Source organism: Vitis riparia, chromosome 10 (assembly GCF_004353265.1).
Source record: "Vitis riparia cultivar Riparia Gloire de Montpellier isolate 1030 chromosome 10, EGFV_Vit.rip_1.0, whole genome shotgun sequence".
NCBI classification, from domain to species: domain Eukaryota; kingdom Viridiplantae; phylum Streptophyta; class Magnoliopsida; order Vitales; family Vitaceae; genus Vitis; species Vitis riparia.
The window spans coordinates 14,555,922-14,573,208 of record NC_048440.1 but is presented as its reverse complement, the minus strand read 5'-3'; the positions used below and the strand labels follow the sequence as shown (position 1 = coordinate 14,573,208).

The window sequence follows — 17,287 nt, the reverse complement described above, 5'->3', positions numbered from 1 at the left end:
ATTTTATTTTTAATAAATTTTTTAATTTATTTGGATGATTTCTACTTGCTTTTTTCTTGGAATTTGACTAAATAATTTTTTTTTTAAAATTAATAAAAACAATTAAAATCGTTTTTAGAAAATTTTTAATTGTAAAAAAAAAAGTTTTTTTATATAAAAAAAAAATGATTAAATATGTTTTTGTATCTGAAAAATATTTTCAATAGAGAAGCAGTCCAAAAAGCGGCTATTATTAATTGAAGTGTCAATTTTACAAAACATAGGGTGGCCCCATTTGGATAAAGGCAAATGTGGCTATTATTATTTAAGTATCCAAGTCAAAAGAGGGACCCTTTCTCTCCCAAACCGCCGATGGCGATGGGTGGCTATCAAGGAATCGTGCCGCGTTCAGACTTTGTGGACTATCAGCCCCCGCTCAAGATTGTCTCACGCAGTGCAGAGGATTAGGGGAGAGAGAAGTTATAATTTTTTATTTTATTTTTCGAGCATTTTAACGTGACATGGGAGTAATTGATTTTGAAGGGTAGCATAGTCATTTACAAAATACAAAGATGTGGTGGAGAAAAATAGCTGAAAGGGTGTCGGACACATAAAAAGTTAAAACAGGCCCTCATATGACATATCATTAAATTTAATGTACAAGATAGTGGTAACTTATCATATCATATGATATATGATTTATGAGGAATTTCATTTGAAATAATTAAAAAAAAAAAAGAAGAAAAAAAAGGGAGAGATTAAGAAAGTAATGAGATCCCAAAATCCAATAATTACGAGAGAGAGAGGGGGAAAGATGATAATAATGATCCAATTGGGAAATGATTAGAAATAATGGTTGGAGTGAAAAATCATTTGAATGTGATGAGTACTGAGACGTCTCTCACCACTTACATTACAGTTTTTTTTCCTAAACGACGTCGTTGCACTCAGTCCTCTCCGTCTCCTTCCTCCCACCCAGTCAGTTACACACAACGAGACCAAATCAAACACCCATCTCGCTCGCTCTCTCTCTCTCTCTCTCTCTCTCTCTCTCTCATATCATTGGTGTTAATTATTTGAATTAATTGGTTTAAAGGATCCAAAATTCCAGTATTCGTTGAATTGGGACGGTTGAAACTGGTTTTGTCTTCTTCACTCTTCATTCGTCACCCCGCTCCTCCCACAACCGCCGTATCTCTGCTTTTTCCGGCGAACCACGTCGACACTAAAATGGACGAGCCCCTACTCCCTTACGTGAGTCCAAGGAAAAGCCGCCCATCTCCCCTCTTTCCTCTCCCTGAAGAGGACGAAGTGGCTCTCCCTCTCACCCCTTCTGAGTTCAAAGACCGTCTCATCTTCGGCCCTTCTTCTTCATCCCCCAGCGACTCTTCTCCTCTTCTCATCGACGCCCTAACCCTAACCATAAACTCCCCCAAGACCTCCTCTTCCATTGACCAAGACCCACTCTTACAGCCCCAACTACAACCATGGTTGGTCGACCCCCAATCCAATTGGCCCAAAACCAATCTCCATCGCTCCAAAACCAATCTCCACCGCTCCAAAACCGCCCCCGCCATGGCTGTCATCAACGATTTCCAACACCCTTCTGTGCCCAGACCCCAATTCAGGTCGCCCTCCATTGTTAGGCAGGGTTTTGTTCTTCTTATTGTCTATTTGTTGCTTGGTATTGCCATTTACTGGTTTAATCGCGATGATTTCTCCGCAGATGAGACACACCCGGTTGTTGATGCATTGTATTTTTGTATTGTGACAATGTGCACAATTGGGTATGGTGATATCACCCCTGTTAGTACTTCCACCAAGTTGTTTTCCATTTTGTTTGTGTTGGTGGGTTTCGGGTTTATTGACATATTGCTTAGTGGGATGGTTAGTTATGTGCTTGATTTGCAAGAGAATTATCTTCTTAGGAGTGCTAAGGGTGTGGGACAGCGCGATACTGGATCCTATATAATTGATGTGAAGAAGGGGAGAATGAGGATTCGGATGAAAGTGGCTTTAGCATTGGGGGTTGTGGTTCTTTGTATTGGAATTGGCGTGGGTGTTATGCATTTTGTGGAGGAGCTTGACTGGTTGGATTCATTTTATCTCTCTGTCATGTCAGTTACCACAGTTGGATATGGGGATCGGGCATTTAAGTCGATGCCCGGCCGCATTTTTGCATCAATTTGGTTGCTTGTGTCAACACTTGCTGTTGCTAGAGCATTTCTTTACTTGGCAGAGGCAAGAGTTGATAAGCGGCATAGGAAGATGGCAAAATGGGTGCTTGGTCAGGACATGACTGTTGCTGAGTTTCTTGCTGCTGACATTGACAACAATGGTTTTGTGAGGTATGCACTTGTTCTTCTTTCTATTTTTCGTTTATTTTTATTCTGTAGATTTATTTGGTGTTATTGGCTTGAGTTTAACTAAGAGAATTCTTGAAATGTTATGGACACATCTGGCTTCTGTCTAATGAACTTGATGGTAGGAATGTATTTGTTTCACTTCAAACTTCATGTTTTCAACAACCTTGCCTAGTGATTTCTAGATTCTTCACTGGTTATGGTGGATCTCCACGTGAATAAAACTGAGTTACTAACAGAGTTTAAGAGGTCAAATCTTTGATGATCCCAAAACATCTGGATAGTTATCTTATATTCTTACATCGAACTTCTAGATAAGCAATTTATATATGAACCAGATTCTCTAGTTAAATAATCTCTTTAAAGCAACTAGGAGATTTTCTAGAAGAAATATAGGGCAATAAATACAAAAGCCGTCGCTACTTGCTTTATAGCAACTGAGATATTTTACCAGAAGAAACACAGGTTTTTTGCTTGTGACAACAAATAGAAAATTTGTTTTAGTTGTGTAGGAGGGTTTTGCTTGCTTTGTGGCAATGAATACAAAAGTTGTTGCCAATAAGGTATGGATCATTAAGATATCAAATCATCCAGTGCAAAGATGGTTTCAAGTGCTGGTTATCTAGTTATAGAAGCAGATCTTTTGGCTTTCTCTCTTGTATTTCTCAAAAAGGATTGTCATAGCAAAGTGTTGGTTCCTTTTACCTTTGTTGGATGTGGTGGTACATGTTCTGTATGTGCATGATCATTAACAAGTTGAGAGAAATTATGTTGTTAAAAAACTGAAAAGAGTTTGGTTGGAAATTTTGTAAGTTAAGAGATTTTAGAGATAGAGGAAGAAATCAAGAGCTGGTGATTTACTTCTTTGAAGTCTTTTCCAAAATTACTCTAATTATTCTTAAATCAAATTTAAGAATAGGTAGAGCCTAAATCTATAGAACCTCTAGAGGCTCTAGAGACCATATCCTAGCTTATAACAGTACAAATTGGTAAAACATGAGATAGGTGCCTCTGGGCATGCAGAAAGATGATTTATGGGTTAATCAATTATGACTATTTTTAATAGATCAGGAGCTTGAGTATATATATATATGTACATATCTGTAGAATTATATGAAGATTTGTTATTATGCTAAATGTAAAAAATTTGATCAATCTAAAAGATCAAATCAGAATTGTGGTAGTTGATGAAAGTTACTATAGAAAAAAAGAAAAAAAAATTCATTTCCATTTTTGCAGAAGGCCACAATGTTTCCCTTTGTAAGTCAATGGCACCATCATCTGGTTTTAATTCCTCCAAACCTTATTATAGAAGAGTTTAAATCACTTGATTGTTTGTTAATGAGATTTATACTGATGGATGCATCAAAATTGAATCCTTTGATTTATTGATTCACTCCTATCTAATACACAAATTTAATGGGATGATGATATCAGGTTTTAGTGACCCACATTCCACCAAAACGAATTAAGAATGTTTTGTTTTGATGTCTCTGCATGCGTGGACGGAGGGTAGGTCTGCAGATAGGAGAGGATCTTTTATAGAGTTCAATTAGATGTTTGTGTAATAGCAGAGTCTAGGGTGTTTTGGCCCTTTTTCTCTTCCTTTTTTTGTGCTTTCTTTTTGCGCATTCCAAGTATACATTGGTTGTGCTCTCTCTATAAATTTTTATAATCCATATAGAAAGGCCTTCTTATCACAATATTACAATAGGTAACGGTCTAAAGAAAAAGATTCTTTATGTAACTCCAATCCATCTTGCATGCATGTATTATCATAAGTTATGTATATGAAATTTTGATCAATCCCATTTGATTCCTTATTATGGTCCAACGAGAAATAATAGTTAGGAAAGAGAAGATTGAACTTGTGAAATTTTGCATCCAAAAAATTGCGTTACCAAGATGCACTTTCATTCTTTGTTCATTCCCAAAGTTCAATACATCCGATAGGCAATGAGAAGAGTAAATGTAAAAGATAAATAATGATGAGTAATATTACAGATAAGTAGGATGTTTGGAATGAAGAAATCCTATTCTGGCTTATAGGTATGTAAATGGTACTCTAAATCAACCTGTCGAGCAGTTTCTTCCTATAAATAACATAGTAGAAAGTGCCTTGTGTTATAATTTAAAATGCAAGTTTTTCTTACTGCTTGGATGTTTCTCAAATGCATTTATGTTTAGGTTAGAATCCATTTTCCAGAAACTTCACTATGGGCAAAAGTGAATGCATGCGGATAGAAAACCATTGATAGCGCCATCAACTCCATATTCTAAGCAGTGAATTTTCAAGAATCAACATATTGATTATCAAACACATGAGTTCTTATGAATAATATTCAGTCATACTAAATATTAGTTTGGGGAGGAAGAGGAAGATAGGAGGTTGCTCTAGAGAAGTGAGGGTAGGGTATGGAGTGGAAATGTGAAAAGCTATCAGAAGTAGTGGGAAGGCTTTAAAAGTAGAACTGTCTTCACGGTGGGAAAGGGTCATAAGGTTCAGTTTTGCACTAATAGGTGGTGTGGGGATGAGTCCTGAAGGGAGTCTTGTCCCATGCTATTGTCGGTAGCATCTATCAAAGATGCACGGGTAGCAGAGATGTGGGAGCAGATTGAGGAGGGTGGGTGTTGGAGCCTGAGGTTTGTAAAATAGATCATGATTGGGAACTAGGCAATCTAGAGGCCTTTTTCAAGAAATTATAGGCATAGTTGATTTGCAATGGCTTAAAGGATGAGATGGTTTGGTATAACACAAATTGTGGTAATTTCTCTGTTAAGTTTCTTTATTCCTCCTTTTCCACTGATAGTTTAGAGGCGTTCCTTGCAAGCACGGTTTGGAGTACTTGGGTTCCTGTGAGGGTGGGAAGCTACATGGGGGAGAATTTTGATGCTTGAATCCCTTAAAAGGAAGGAATGTGGAATACCAAATAGATACTATTTGTGCAAAGGAGACGAAGAAAGAGTTGATCATATCCTTCTTCATTGTTCAAAAGCAGTCATGTTGTGGCATCTTGTTATGCTCTTTTTGGGATAGAATGGGTGATGCTGATACACACAAGGCAAGAAATTAACCAGAAAACGCAGAGAAAAAGTAGAGGAATAACTGGTATTTCTGTATTAATGTCTGAAATGAAATATCCAAGCTTTCGAGAGGCTTAGTTCTCTCCCAAATGGGCAAGCCCAATTCTATATCATTCTTTTCATCCCCTCCCCCAAATCCCACCTCACCTTTTATTCCCTTCACCCCTCTGGTCCTAACAGAAAATCTCAACCAAATACCCAACACCTCCTTTCTAATATAATTTGCAATCATTCCTTCCACGTCAGCTACTGCTTGCAATTCCAGAATTATTCTTACGCCTAGTGTAGGTGAAGTGCACAGGTGGCCTAACATTACCTCCCCCCCAAACTTTCACCTTATCCTTAAGGTGGAAAGCAGGAAATTGTTGGTGAATCAAATGAAAATCTTCCCAAGTGGCTTCATATTCTGGCAAAGACTTCCATTTCAACAGCACTTCAACTTCACCCGGCTGGCCTTGAGCTTTCGGACGAACATCTAGCAATAAATCTGGCTCCACAACAAGTTCAAGTTCAGGAGTTAATTGTGGAGGTAAAACTGGTGAAGAAGAGGAGACTCCATGTGCAGGTCGCAACTGAGAGACATGGAAAACAGGATGGCTTGCTGCTGTTGGGGGAAGCTCCAGCTTATAAGCCACCTTGCCAATACGCTGCAGAACCTTGAAAGGACCATAATATCGAGCAGCTAATTTTTCGAACTTTTGTTGCGCAAGAGAACGCTGCCGATATGGTTTCAGCTTCAAAAAAACTAAGTCGCCATCTTGAAATTCTGCATGATGACGCTTGGTATCAGCTTGCAGCTTCATCCGCTGTTGCGCCCGTAACAAATGCATGCGCAAATCATCCAAGACAGCATCTCGATCATCCAAAAGCTGATCTACAGTAGACACCAACGCAGTGCCTCGTTCATAACGGATGAGAGGGGGTGGATTGCGACCATACAAAGCACGGAAAGGGGTACAACAAGTGGAGGAGTGAAATGAAGTATTGTACCAATATTCAACCCAAGCCAACCATCGAGCCCAACTACGCGGCTTATCAGAAGCAAAATAGCGCAAATAAGTTTCTAGACATCGATTAACAACCTCCGTTTGGCCATCAGTTTGTGGATGATAGGCAGTGCTACGCTTAAGAGAAGTCCCTTGCAACTTAAACAACTCATTCCAGAAATTGCTCAAGAATACTCTATCCCGATCAGAAATAATGGATTGAGGAATGCCATGAAGCCTCACAATTTCACGAGTGAAAATGGTAGCGACCGAGACGGTTGTAAATGGGTGTCTTAAGCCGATAAAATGAGCATATTTACTGAGTCGATCCACCACTACCAAGATTGCATCCAAACCTTCCGAACGAGGTAGCCCTTCAATGAAATCAAGTGTGATCTCATCCCAAACCTGCGCCGGAAGAGGAATGGGCTGCAGGAACCCAGCAGGTGTGGTGGCCAAATACTTGTGCTGCTGACAAACCAAGCATTCCCGAACAAACTTGGCTATATCCTTACGCATACCAACCCAATAGAACTCAGCTGCAAGGCGGTGATAAGTTTTTGTTTCCCCTGAATGGCCCCCAACTGGAGTGGTATGAAACTCTCCAATTAGAGTAGAAATGAGATTAGATGTCCGTGGAATAACGAGACGATTCTTGTAAAACAATACCCCTTGTTCCACAGTAAACCCAACATGAGACTGAGTGCCCGAAGTGATGTTGTCCTTTAATTTCTTCAGAAAATCATCCTCCGCCAATTCTGTCCGTAAAGTGTCCCAATGCTGCCACTGAGGTACTACTAAGGTAGTACACTCTACTTGATCAGATACACGGGAGAGAGCATCTGCTACTCGATTGCTTGCCCCACTACGGTATTGTATATCGAAGTCATACCCCATGAGTTTAGTAACCCACTTTTGGTATTCTTCCCCAACTATTCACTGCTCCAAAAGGAACTTCAAACTCAGCTGATCTGTCCTCACAATGAACCGTCTTCCACGTAGATATGGCCGCCACCTCAAAACAGCAAATACAATGGCCATCAATTCCTTCTCATATATAGACTTAAGGCGAGCTCGGGAACCAAGAACTTGGCTATAATAAGCCACTGGCTGCTGGTCCTGGAGAAGAACAGCACCCAAACCAAATCCAAAGGCATCTGTTTCTATGATAAAGGGTTTGGTGAAATCGGGCAACGCTAAAACAGGGGCTGAGGTCATGGCTTGCTTAAGTGTTTCAAAGGCTGCAGCGGCTTCCGAATTCCACCCAAATTTATCCTTCTTTAATTGATCAGTCAATGGCAAAGCAATGCGGGCATACCCAGCCACAAACTTCCGATAATACCCTGTCAATCCCAAAAATCCCCTTAGAACTTTCAAAGTGGTGGGGGTTGGCCAAGAGAGCATGGCCTGAATCTTGCTAGGATCTGCTGCTACCCCCTGTCCAGAAATGATATGGCCCAAGTAAGCCACCTCAGTTTTCCCGAATTCACACTTTTTTTGGTTGACGAAGAGGCGGTTAGCTTGCAGAATCTCTAGAGCTTGTTTTAGGTGCTGCTGGTGGGACTCTTCAGAAGGACTATAAATCAGGATGTCGTCGAAAAATACCAAGACAAACTTCCTAAGGTAGGGCCGGAAGACATCATTCATCAAGGATTGGAAAGTAGCAGGGGCATTCATGAGCCCAAAGGGCATGACGAGGAATTCGTAATGCCCATCGTGAGTCCGAAAAGCTGTTTTGTGAACATCTTGGCTACTAACTCTGATTTGATGATAACCCGACTTCAAGTCTAACTTAGAGAAAATTTTTGCACCGTGTAACTCATCTAGTAACTCATCTATTATTGGAATTGGATACTTATCTGGTACTGTTACCTTATTCAATGCCCTATAATCCACACAAAATCGCCAAGACCCATCCTTCTTCTTAACAAGCAGAACTGGACTTGAAAAGGGACTGTTACTGACTTGGATTATTCCAGCTGCAAGCATTTCCTTGATTAATCTTTCAATTTCGTTTTTTTGGGCATGAGGATAGCGATACGGACGAACACTAATCGGTTGGCTGTCGTCTTTGAGTACAATGGAATGTTCATGTCCTCTAATAGGGGGTAGTCCCATGGGCATGTCAAAAACTTCTGCATAATCTGCCAAAATCTGATGTAGAAATGGTGGCATGTCGGGCTTTTCTTCACCCAAGCCTTCTAACTGATTCAACTCCACTAAAATTCCAGTGCCCTCATGCTTGATGGTTCGCATCATAGCCTTTAGAGACACTAGTGTCTTCCCCAGTGAAGGATCCCCACGTAGAGTAACAGATTCATTACCCAGCCTAAACTTCATTACTTGAGTTTTCCAGTTGGTATGTGTCATACCCAAGGTCTCAAGCCATTTGATTCCCAAAATCACATCAGCACTTCCCAACCCTAGTGGTAAAAATTCTTCTACAACATCAATCCCCTGTAGATGAAGAGCTACCCCTCTGCATAATCCTCTCCCACGGACAGCAGTTCCGGTCCCCATAGTAACCCCATATTCCTCACTGTCATCCATAGGCAACTGTATTCTTTTAACCAAGTCTAAAGATATAAAATTATGGGTTGCACCTGGATCGATCAAGACCACCACCTCCTGCTCACCCACCATTCCCTTTAATTTCATAGTTTTTGGGGTAGTTAATCCCACAACAGAGCTGAGCGAAACTTCCGCCACTTGATTAAGTTCAACCGCCTCCAAATCAGCCACTGCCTCTTCCGTAACGTCAATCTGACTCGATTCTTCTTCATCGGCGTCATGTATGAGAAGAACACTTAGTTCTTTCTTCTTGCAGCGATGCCCGGGTCCCCATTTCTCATCACACCAAAAGCACAATCCCTTCTCTCGTTTCTTTTGTAGCTCCGAATCAGAAAGTCTCCTCACTTCCCCGACGATCTTGGCTTCCGAATGATTTGTCCTAAAAATTGATCGGGAGGCTTCAGAGGGCACAATACTGCCCCGTGAAGTCCCTGTTCCTGCTCTTGTAACCCCACTAAAGGGTTTATGGGCTTTAGTGATCCACAATTTTTCCTCAATCCTTTGGGCCAAGTCCATGGCCCGACCCAAATTGCTGGGTTCCAGAATCCTAACCTCCACTCTGATTTCTGGCTTTAGCCCGTTAATGAAATTACCCAGAGCTACTTCATCATAAATGTTCTCTAATGGCGCCGACAACTCGATAAATCTCCGGCGATAATCCTGTACACTTCCGTCTTGAACCAGGGCTAACCATTGCTCGTGAAGAGTGCTGGCCTGGGTTGTTCGAAACTGCTTCAAGAGAAGCATCTTCATCTCTTCCCAAAGAACGATGGATCTTTTCCTGTTTTCCCACTGATACCAAAGCAGTGCATCACCTTCAAAAGCCATAATTGCAGCCTCAAGTTTCTCTTCATTTGTTAGCCGATTAAATGCAAAATATCGCTCCGCCTTGAGAATCCATCCATCCGGATTCGTTCCGACAAACGGAGGCATTTCGAGCTTCCGAAATCGGGATTCATGGCGAAATCCGGCGGAACCAGAGCTGCCATCTGACCCATGAACCTCCCCCATAAAAGGTCTGTCTACCCTATTTCCCCCAGAAGAAATTCCTCCAGCCCGTATAGCGTCTTCTTGCAATTTGATGAATTGCTCGAATCTGTGATTCAGATTCTGCATCTCCTCCTTTAGCGTACCCACTTCACGCCGAAATTCTTCCTGCACTGCTGCAATTACCTCCTCCATAGAATCCATACGCTGAGCCATGTTTTTACTAGCCATTTTCTTAAGTTCGTTACCGCTCTGATACCAATTTGATACACACAAGACAAGAAATTAACCAGAAAACGCAGAGAAAAAGTAGAGGAATAACTGGTATTTCTGTATTAATGTCTGAAATGAAATATCCAAGCTTTCGAGAGGCTTAGTTCTCTCCCAAATGGGCAAGCCCAATTCTATATCATTCTTTTCATCCCCTCCCCCAAATCCCACCTCACCTTTTATTCCCTTCACCCCTCTGGTCTTAACAGAAAATCTCAACCAAATACCCAACACCTCCTTTCTAACAGAATTTGCAATCATTCCTTCCACGTCAGCTACTGCTTGCAATTCCAGAATTATTCTTACGCCTAGTGTAGGTGAAGTGCACAGGTGGCCTAATAGATGCATTCCATTGTGAGAGAGACCCTCTTAAGTTGGCATGAATCTTTTGTCATAAGAAGAGGAAGAAAGCTTAGAGAGCTACTTCTTTGTGTTTTTATTTTGGATTATCTGGAAAGAAAGAAATAAAAGAGCTTTTGAAAACAATGAAAAAGAGGACCAAGCAATCAAGCAAGCTTTCATGCTTATCTTTTGGGAGTGGGTTAGAATGTACAAAGGTGGTAGCTCTTTTTCCATGTTAAACTTCATTGAGTAGTGGAGCTCTAAGTAAGGTTGAGGAATTGTTTTTTGTGTTATCCCTTTGCTTTGTTTGGCCTTTTGGTGCTATCCTAATGATACCTTAAATATGGGACTCAGGACTCTTAAGTTTGGTTGGTATGTGCAGTTCTTACACATCCTGAGCTTTCATTCATGGCCTCTTTGGTTTTGTGATTACCTATGGAAAATTCCCTATACATGTCCATAAATAATTGTATTATTGAAATGCCAAATGTTGTTCATCTGAGTATGATTTCTTCATTGCTTGAGGGGTAGTATGTGGGTAGATGCATGATAGCTTCAGAGAGGACTTGTTTGTAGTTGCTTCCTGTTCAATGTAGGAGTGAATAGTTACATTAATTTCATCCCTTTGTATTACTTTCAATATCTTGATGGGTTATTTTATAAATTATCTATTAGGGAAATTCAACTCTAACTATTAAATACAGTTCTGGATGTAAAAAATTTCCCTCTCAGAAATTTGCACACTGCGCCTTACTGCTTTTGTCAGATGTAAGGTCGTTTCTTTTCAGCTTCCCCATTGCTTTGCAGCATTTTGAATATTTTGTTTTGATAAGTATTAAATAATATTTGAATATATACATCATAAGTAACATTTTGATTCTCAATGGCTACCATACACAGGTATATCAATATGTTGATATTATTAATTGATACAGTACATTGTGAAGGTTATTTTGCTCCATTGTACTTTAACAGAAAATACTTGGAAGACCCTTTCTTCTTTCTAGAAGATTCTTGTATTTGTTCTTTGTGGTGGAAGCTAATTGACTAGGCACTACCCAATTAAGACATCCTACCACCCTGACAGCTCTGGACCTAAAATAATCTGCTATAAGATTAGCTGATGGGATTGGGATGTCTTAGGTTGGATGATAGTTTTTCACTTCCCATTTTTCTGATTCCTTGTCTTTTCCAGAAATAAGTAAATGCCTGCAGATATGAGAGGCTATTCATTATTTGGTGATAATTTTATAATATAGTAGTTTTACACTGATCTGACAGTTCACCTCCCACCTCACCCACCACCTCCTTGAAAATTTGTCTGCCACCTTGCTTGGAAGAACCTGGCACATTCCAATCAGGGAAAACAGGCATACCACAGGTTATGAGTGACATGATGATGGATTCTTTCCAATAAAGAAAGTAATTTCCTTTCTGACAGCATTGATATCCATCACAATCTGATTATAAACCTCCGTATCAGGGGCCTTGGCCAACTCTCATCTCATAGAGCATATCTGCTGGTGAATAATGTGAAATGCTTCTTTAAAAGGATATATTATAAAAAATAGGTTCATATTTAATACATAAAGAAATTTTCACATTCTAAAACCTCTTCTTGGAAGGTCTTTTCCAAAGCATCTTTTGCTTTGAAGTGTGTACAACCAAACACCCTGTAAAGCTTTTTTAACAGTCTGAAAGGGGTTTTAGGCAGTCAAAATGGTGCTCCAAAATGGGGCTTAAACCCTCAACCTGATCTCACTAATGAACTTCCACTCCACCATCTCTCCCAAGCCATTCCTTTGCACCGGACCTCCAAGGCTTCCTACCAATCAAGTGCCTTTTATGTTTTCCCTGGGTATGAACCTACTTAAACACCACCAAAATAAAATGCTGCCTCAGGCATTTGGAAAATTTAAAGCATCATGTAAGATTACCATTAACAACCCTAAAGAAATGGATTGAAAGCCAAAATCGATTTCCTTCACTGAACATGAATGCTGCTTTTGCATAGCAAGTAGGTAACTCCTCATCAACATGATCAGGAGGAGCCTTTTCTGTATCTAATTCATGAATCACCTTTGCAACCACACTTCTCATTCTTGAACCAAAGCTTGCAAAAATTGTGTTTAAGGTTTGCTTTCATCACACAAAAGCAATTTGATCTTGAGACGCATCATCTAAAGAGACCACCTTCAACCTTGGTGTTGGCTGCTTTACAGAGTGGCATGGACAGAAGTTATTTTCTGCCTATATAGCAGCACAAATATCACAGCCTAATGGCTGTATATTACCATTGTTCCAATGATTTAGGTGGTTTTTTCAATCAATGCTTGTCTTTCATGATGAGGAGATCCCTGTGGAATCTAGTTATAGAGTGGCCCATATATATTCAAATCAAGTTGAAGTGCTTATCCTGTACTATGAACTTCAGAATTTTTTATGTTTGGATTTTATTTGTATTCATGTTGTTGACTTCTGTGGAAATGAATGCCCTAACATTCTGTGTCCACTTGTGTGACTGCTGATGTGTGTTTTGGCTTCACCTAATTTGTCATTCAATGCCTTCTAGAATTTTTTCTGTCAGGTGGACAATCTCACTAATGCAAATGTGTTAAAATCACTAAATGCATTGCCATGTGCTTGTCGAATTGTCATTTTCCGGATCCATTATAGACTCTGTTCTTTAAATATTATGTAATTTTGGCTTTGCTTTTTGCTGCCATTTTACTTTTTCTGGATTCCTTTATTATCAGATATATGATCCTATATTCTTAGGCTGAAGCCAACCCTAGTAGCTGGGATGAGATTTTTTTTTTATTTTTTTATTTTGTGTGTTTTTTCCGAGTATTTATGCTTGTTTTATATATGCAGTAAATCAGAATATGTCATATACAAGCTCAAGGAGCTGGGAAAGGTATCTGAGAAAGACATTTCGCAGATCTGTAACAAGTTTGACAGGCTAGACAGTGGCAACTGTGGAAAGATAACTCTTGCTGATCTCATGGAGAATCATCACTGACAGGTATCAAAATGGTGCTTCTTAAGTGGAATAAAGCAGTGGGCACCATAGAAATTTCCCCTTAGAATAACCCTCTGCCAAAATGTTTATATGGTAGAGGCAACAAAAACGTATTGGTTACTGAGTTATAATTCAAGTTGCACACAAGTGCAAAAACAGACAACTTGGACGGTTCCCATTATAATCGTACATGTCCGAAACTGGTTCAAAATCACAATTCATCTCCCAGAAACCACTACTCATGATGGTAGTCGTATCCTTTGATTAGAGGGCTCCAAGTAATCTGGGCATCTTGCAAGGTGAGGGTCTAGATAGTTAGTACAAAAAATTTTCAGTACATAAAATGTGGGTCTTATTCTTTTGTTGATATTTGCAGATAAAAGATGGATGTAGTCAGTAATATAAATCTATTTTTTGCTCCTTTTTGGAAGGCATAAACTTCTATTTCCCTGGTATACAGAATGTAAATGTAAATGAAGGACTTGAAGTCTCTTTCTCTTCTTGTTTTCCTCCCATCTAAAACATCCCATTTTTGCTAATTGTAAATATATGTTCTTTATTTTTCCTTGGGTGCATCAACTAGACTGATGAATCAATTCAATTGACTTTTGAGATCAAGTAAAGGAAAATTAGGTCATGTTTGTGTATGTGTATTCTGCGAATATGAAATCATCTTGCCGTCTTTTTGGTAACATGCTTGAACTTGGGGGAGCTTTTCAGGATACCTGAAACCTTATTTTTTTAGTAAAATTGAGAATGAAATACTCTACACGAGCTTCTAGTGACATTGTATTCATGAAAAACCTAGACATAGAATTTTTATTCAGTTATTTGCTTATGTGGTTATGCTCCATTGTAATGAATAAATGTCTTGAGAAAAGAGATGTTGGCACACCATGACCAGCCAAGCTGATTCACATACAACTGCTGCTCCCAAAAGGCAAAATTGAACCTCTATGTTGAATGCCCTAAGCTCTAAAGTAGATTTAACCTTTTTTATTTTTTGAGAAGGTTGAATGATGAAGTCAAATGTGTATCGGCACACCATTTATGTGCAAGCAAAGGGATAAAATGGTGGGTTGAGTGTTGACGCGTCCACTGAGAAGAATTATATTTGCAAATGTTGTCTATTCTTGAATGGCCTTTTGCTTGTAGTCTCATAAGCCTCTTGCATATGGTAAAACAGGGTAAGTAGAAACTTCCTCATAATGGAGAGCCACAAAAAACCACATTTCCTAGTCAAAAGTCTCTCACCAGCTCCTCTCGGACTTTTACTGCAGAGCACACCCTTTTGAATTCTTTCCAAAGCTTTTGAATTGATCATTGATTTTGAAGTTACTTTATAAAATTTATCACAGTTTTCCTTCCTACTTTTCCCTTTTCATCAGCTCAATAAGAACAATTCAAATGAACCCACAATGGGGTATTAGTGCTAACTGTTGCCTTTTCTAGACACCCCCTCCCCCCCACTCTCTCTCTCTCTCTCTCCCTCTCTCTCCATTGTGTTCAGTGATCTTGACTGAGTGAGCAAAAAGACTAGTGAGTGAGTAAGCATTCAACGTTTACCCAAAAGGGGGGAAAAAAACAAGGCCATGGTATACGTGGGACCATTTCCTAGAAATATTCAAACTGAAGAATTGGATTCAGTAAAATAAAGAAGCTAGAAAGAAAGTGCTGATACATAGTTAAGACCAAGAATGAGTCAAATAAGTATCTGACCTCTGAGGTAATCTGACTATAAGAAAACCTTTCACATTTGAAACTCAATGCAGTGTGAAACCAAAAGGGTCGCGATCCGACGAGGGTGAGCTAACTCCAAAAACCCGTCCTCAGTTCAGATTGCAATGATCTATGAATACAAATATCAACATTGACCCCCATCAGAACATTCATCCCAAATTTCCAAGTTGGAGTCCATGATGATGGAGGTTGGTTCAAGGCATGCTAATTTTCTAATCTCCTCTCAATTCAAAACAACAATTTAAAAAAAGAAATAAAAATTAAGTCTCCCCCAGGATTGAACTTGGTTCCTTGAGAGAGAATTTGTTTGAAATCTTTGCAGATATAGATATGGAGGTATGTCGACGGCATGAGAAATGATATGATTCAACGCGTGTGAATGAGAGGTGGAGAATATCAATCTAGAGTCATATACGCATATAGGTTAGGAAAAGGTTGTTGGGTTGGCACATCAATCGCTATGCGACTTGGTAAAAAAAAAAAGGGATATAGTGCATTGCTTGATCTAGAAACCACATGTTTCTCTTAAAAAATACGTAGAGTGCATCACTCCATTCTTGTCTACAAATCACATTTGTCAGGATAAAGAAGCTTTTTGGTATTGTGTTCCAGTGTTCATTCGGGGACGTCGGTGGTCAATGAGACCATGCCACCACTGTGGTTCGTATGGAGCCTTTGACGACTTTCTTTCCCCATGCCCATCACACCCACATTTTTTCTGCCCCCGGAAAGCCCGTCTCAGTATGATGATGTTACCAAGAAAGTGAACTTCCGACTGTCTTTTTCCAATTTTTTCATCTTTTTTCCCTCATGAAAGTTCGTATTAGAAGGGGTGAAGGGTGAAGGGTGAAGGGTGAAGCTAGGCTTTCAATGATTGTACCAAAGAAAAGATTGGTGATGTATAAGTATTAATAAAATATTTAAAATTTCATTTATTTTTACAAAAATTATGATTTTGTTAGCGTATAATCACATCCTTCTTAAACATCAATTGATTTTTCAATCCGATTAAAGAATTGGTATGGCATCCGAATATCGCTATTAAACCCGAGAATACGAAATTATTGAAAGAGTTGGAAGGAAATGTGGTAACAAGGGGGTGGGGGGTGGATGTCTACGTCTAAGAGATTCCTTTTTCCAGACACCACACCTAACAAAAACCTGCCCCTCTTCTACACCGAAAAAGACCTCCATTTGTATACTCTATACTCCATAAACCATACCATTTAATCTTTTTTTTGTGTCTCATATAATGGACACACTCACGGTCAACAATCTCATGCTCTCTTCCTTTTTCAAATTTGGATCAAGACAAAGACAAACCCCCCTTCCTCTCAAGCAACCGCCCTTCTGCTTATTCTTCCCCCACAGCTACCCATGATCAAATACATACACATAATGACATAAATTTCAAAATATAGTCAGTAGGGAAATCCTGATGATTTTTTTTTTGGAAAGGGAAAAGGGGAAATTTTCTTTTTTAATTGCCAACTTTTTTAGAAAAGGTGCTTTAGATTGTGGCATGTGTTTGAATACCTGAATTCTGAATTTGGTGGGTGTCAATTCAGTCATACATAGTTGGTCACTCCCGAATCCGAATGCAACAGTTCGTGGGGGCTGAATCGGTGGATGAAATGGTGGAGAAATCCATGAGATTTTAAAAAGAAGAAAAAAAAAAAAGGGGGGGGGGGGGGGGGGGGGGGGGGTATTGGGTGTATGAATAGTATAGGGTGAGTAGGGAATTGTGAAATGTGTGGGAATGGGGGCCTCAAATATTCCCTGATGTTTCACGGAGTAAGAGTGCGGCGCCGAGATTTGTGTTGCGGAAGCAACCACCCACAATCCTCGCTTTGCCTCCTCCCTTTCTAGCTTCAATTATTTTAACATCAAACTTGCTTTTTTTATATCATTTCTTTCTATTCTTTCCTAAGATATTTTAAGAT

The 17,287-nt window shown here is 39.5% G+C and overlaps 1 protein-coding gene across 2 annotated transcripts; it reads left to right on the top strand.

Moving 5' to 3' along the window:
• Positions 1 to 902: 902 nt before the first annotated feature.
• LOC117923960 (two-pore potassium channel 3-like) lies at positions 903 to 14,241 on the top strand. 2 transcript variants are annotated; one of them, XR_004652700.1, is made up of 3 exons: positions 903 to 2,327; positions 13,457 to 13,903; positions 13,981 to 14,241. XR_004652700.1 is itself a non-coding variant. In XM_034842478.1 (2 exons), exons 1-2 carry the CDS (start codon positions 1,210 to 1,212, stop codon positions 13,602 to 13,604), a joined length of 1,266 nt encoding a protein of 421 aa, XP_034698369.1. In that variant the 5' UTR covers positions 903 to 1,209; the 3' UTR covers positions 13,605 to 14,241. The 2 variants fall into 2 exon arrangements, 1 of the variants encoding a protein (XP_034698369.1); XM_034842478.1 differs by having other exon boundaries at positions 13,457 to 14,241.
• The last annotated feature ends 3,046 nt before the right edge of the window (positions 14,242 to 17,287 follow it).

Bases quoted from the DNA above. Each gene is read 5' to 3' on its own strand.
- LOC117923960 (XM_034842478.1), top strand. From the start codon at position 1,210: ATGGACGAGCCCCTACTCCCTTACGTGAGTCCAAGGAAAAGCCGCCCA. The intron at 2,328-13,456 runs GTATGCACTTGT...TTATATATGCAG, and splicing joins GACAACAATGGTTTTGTGAG to TAAATCAGAATATGTCATAT.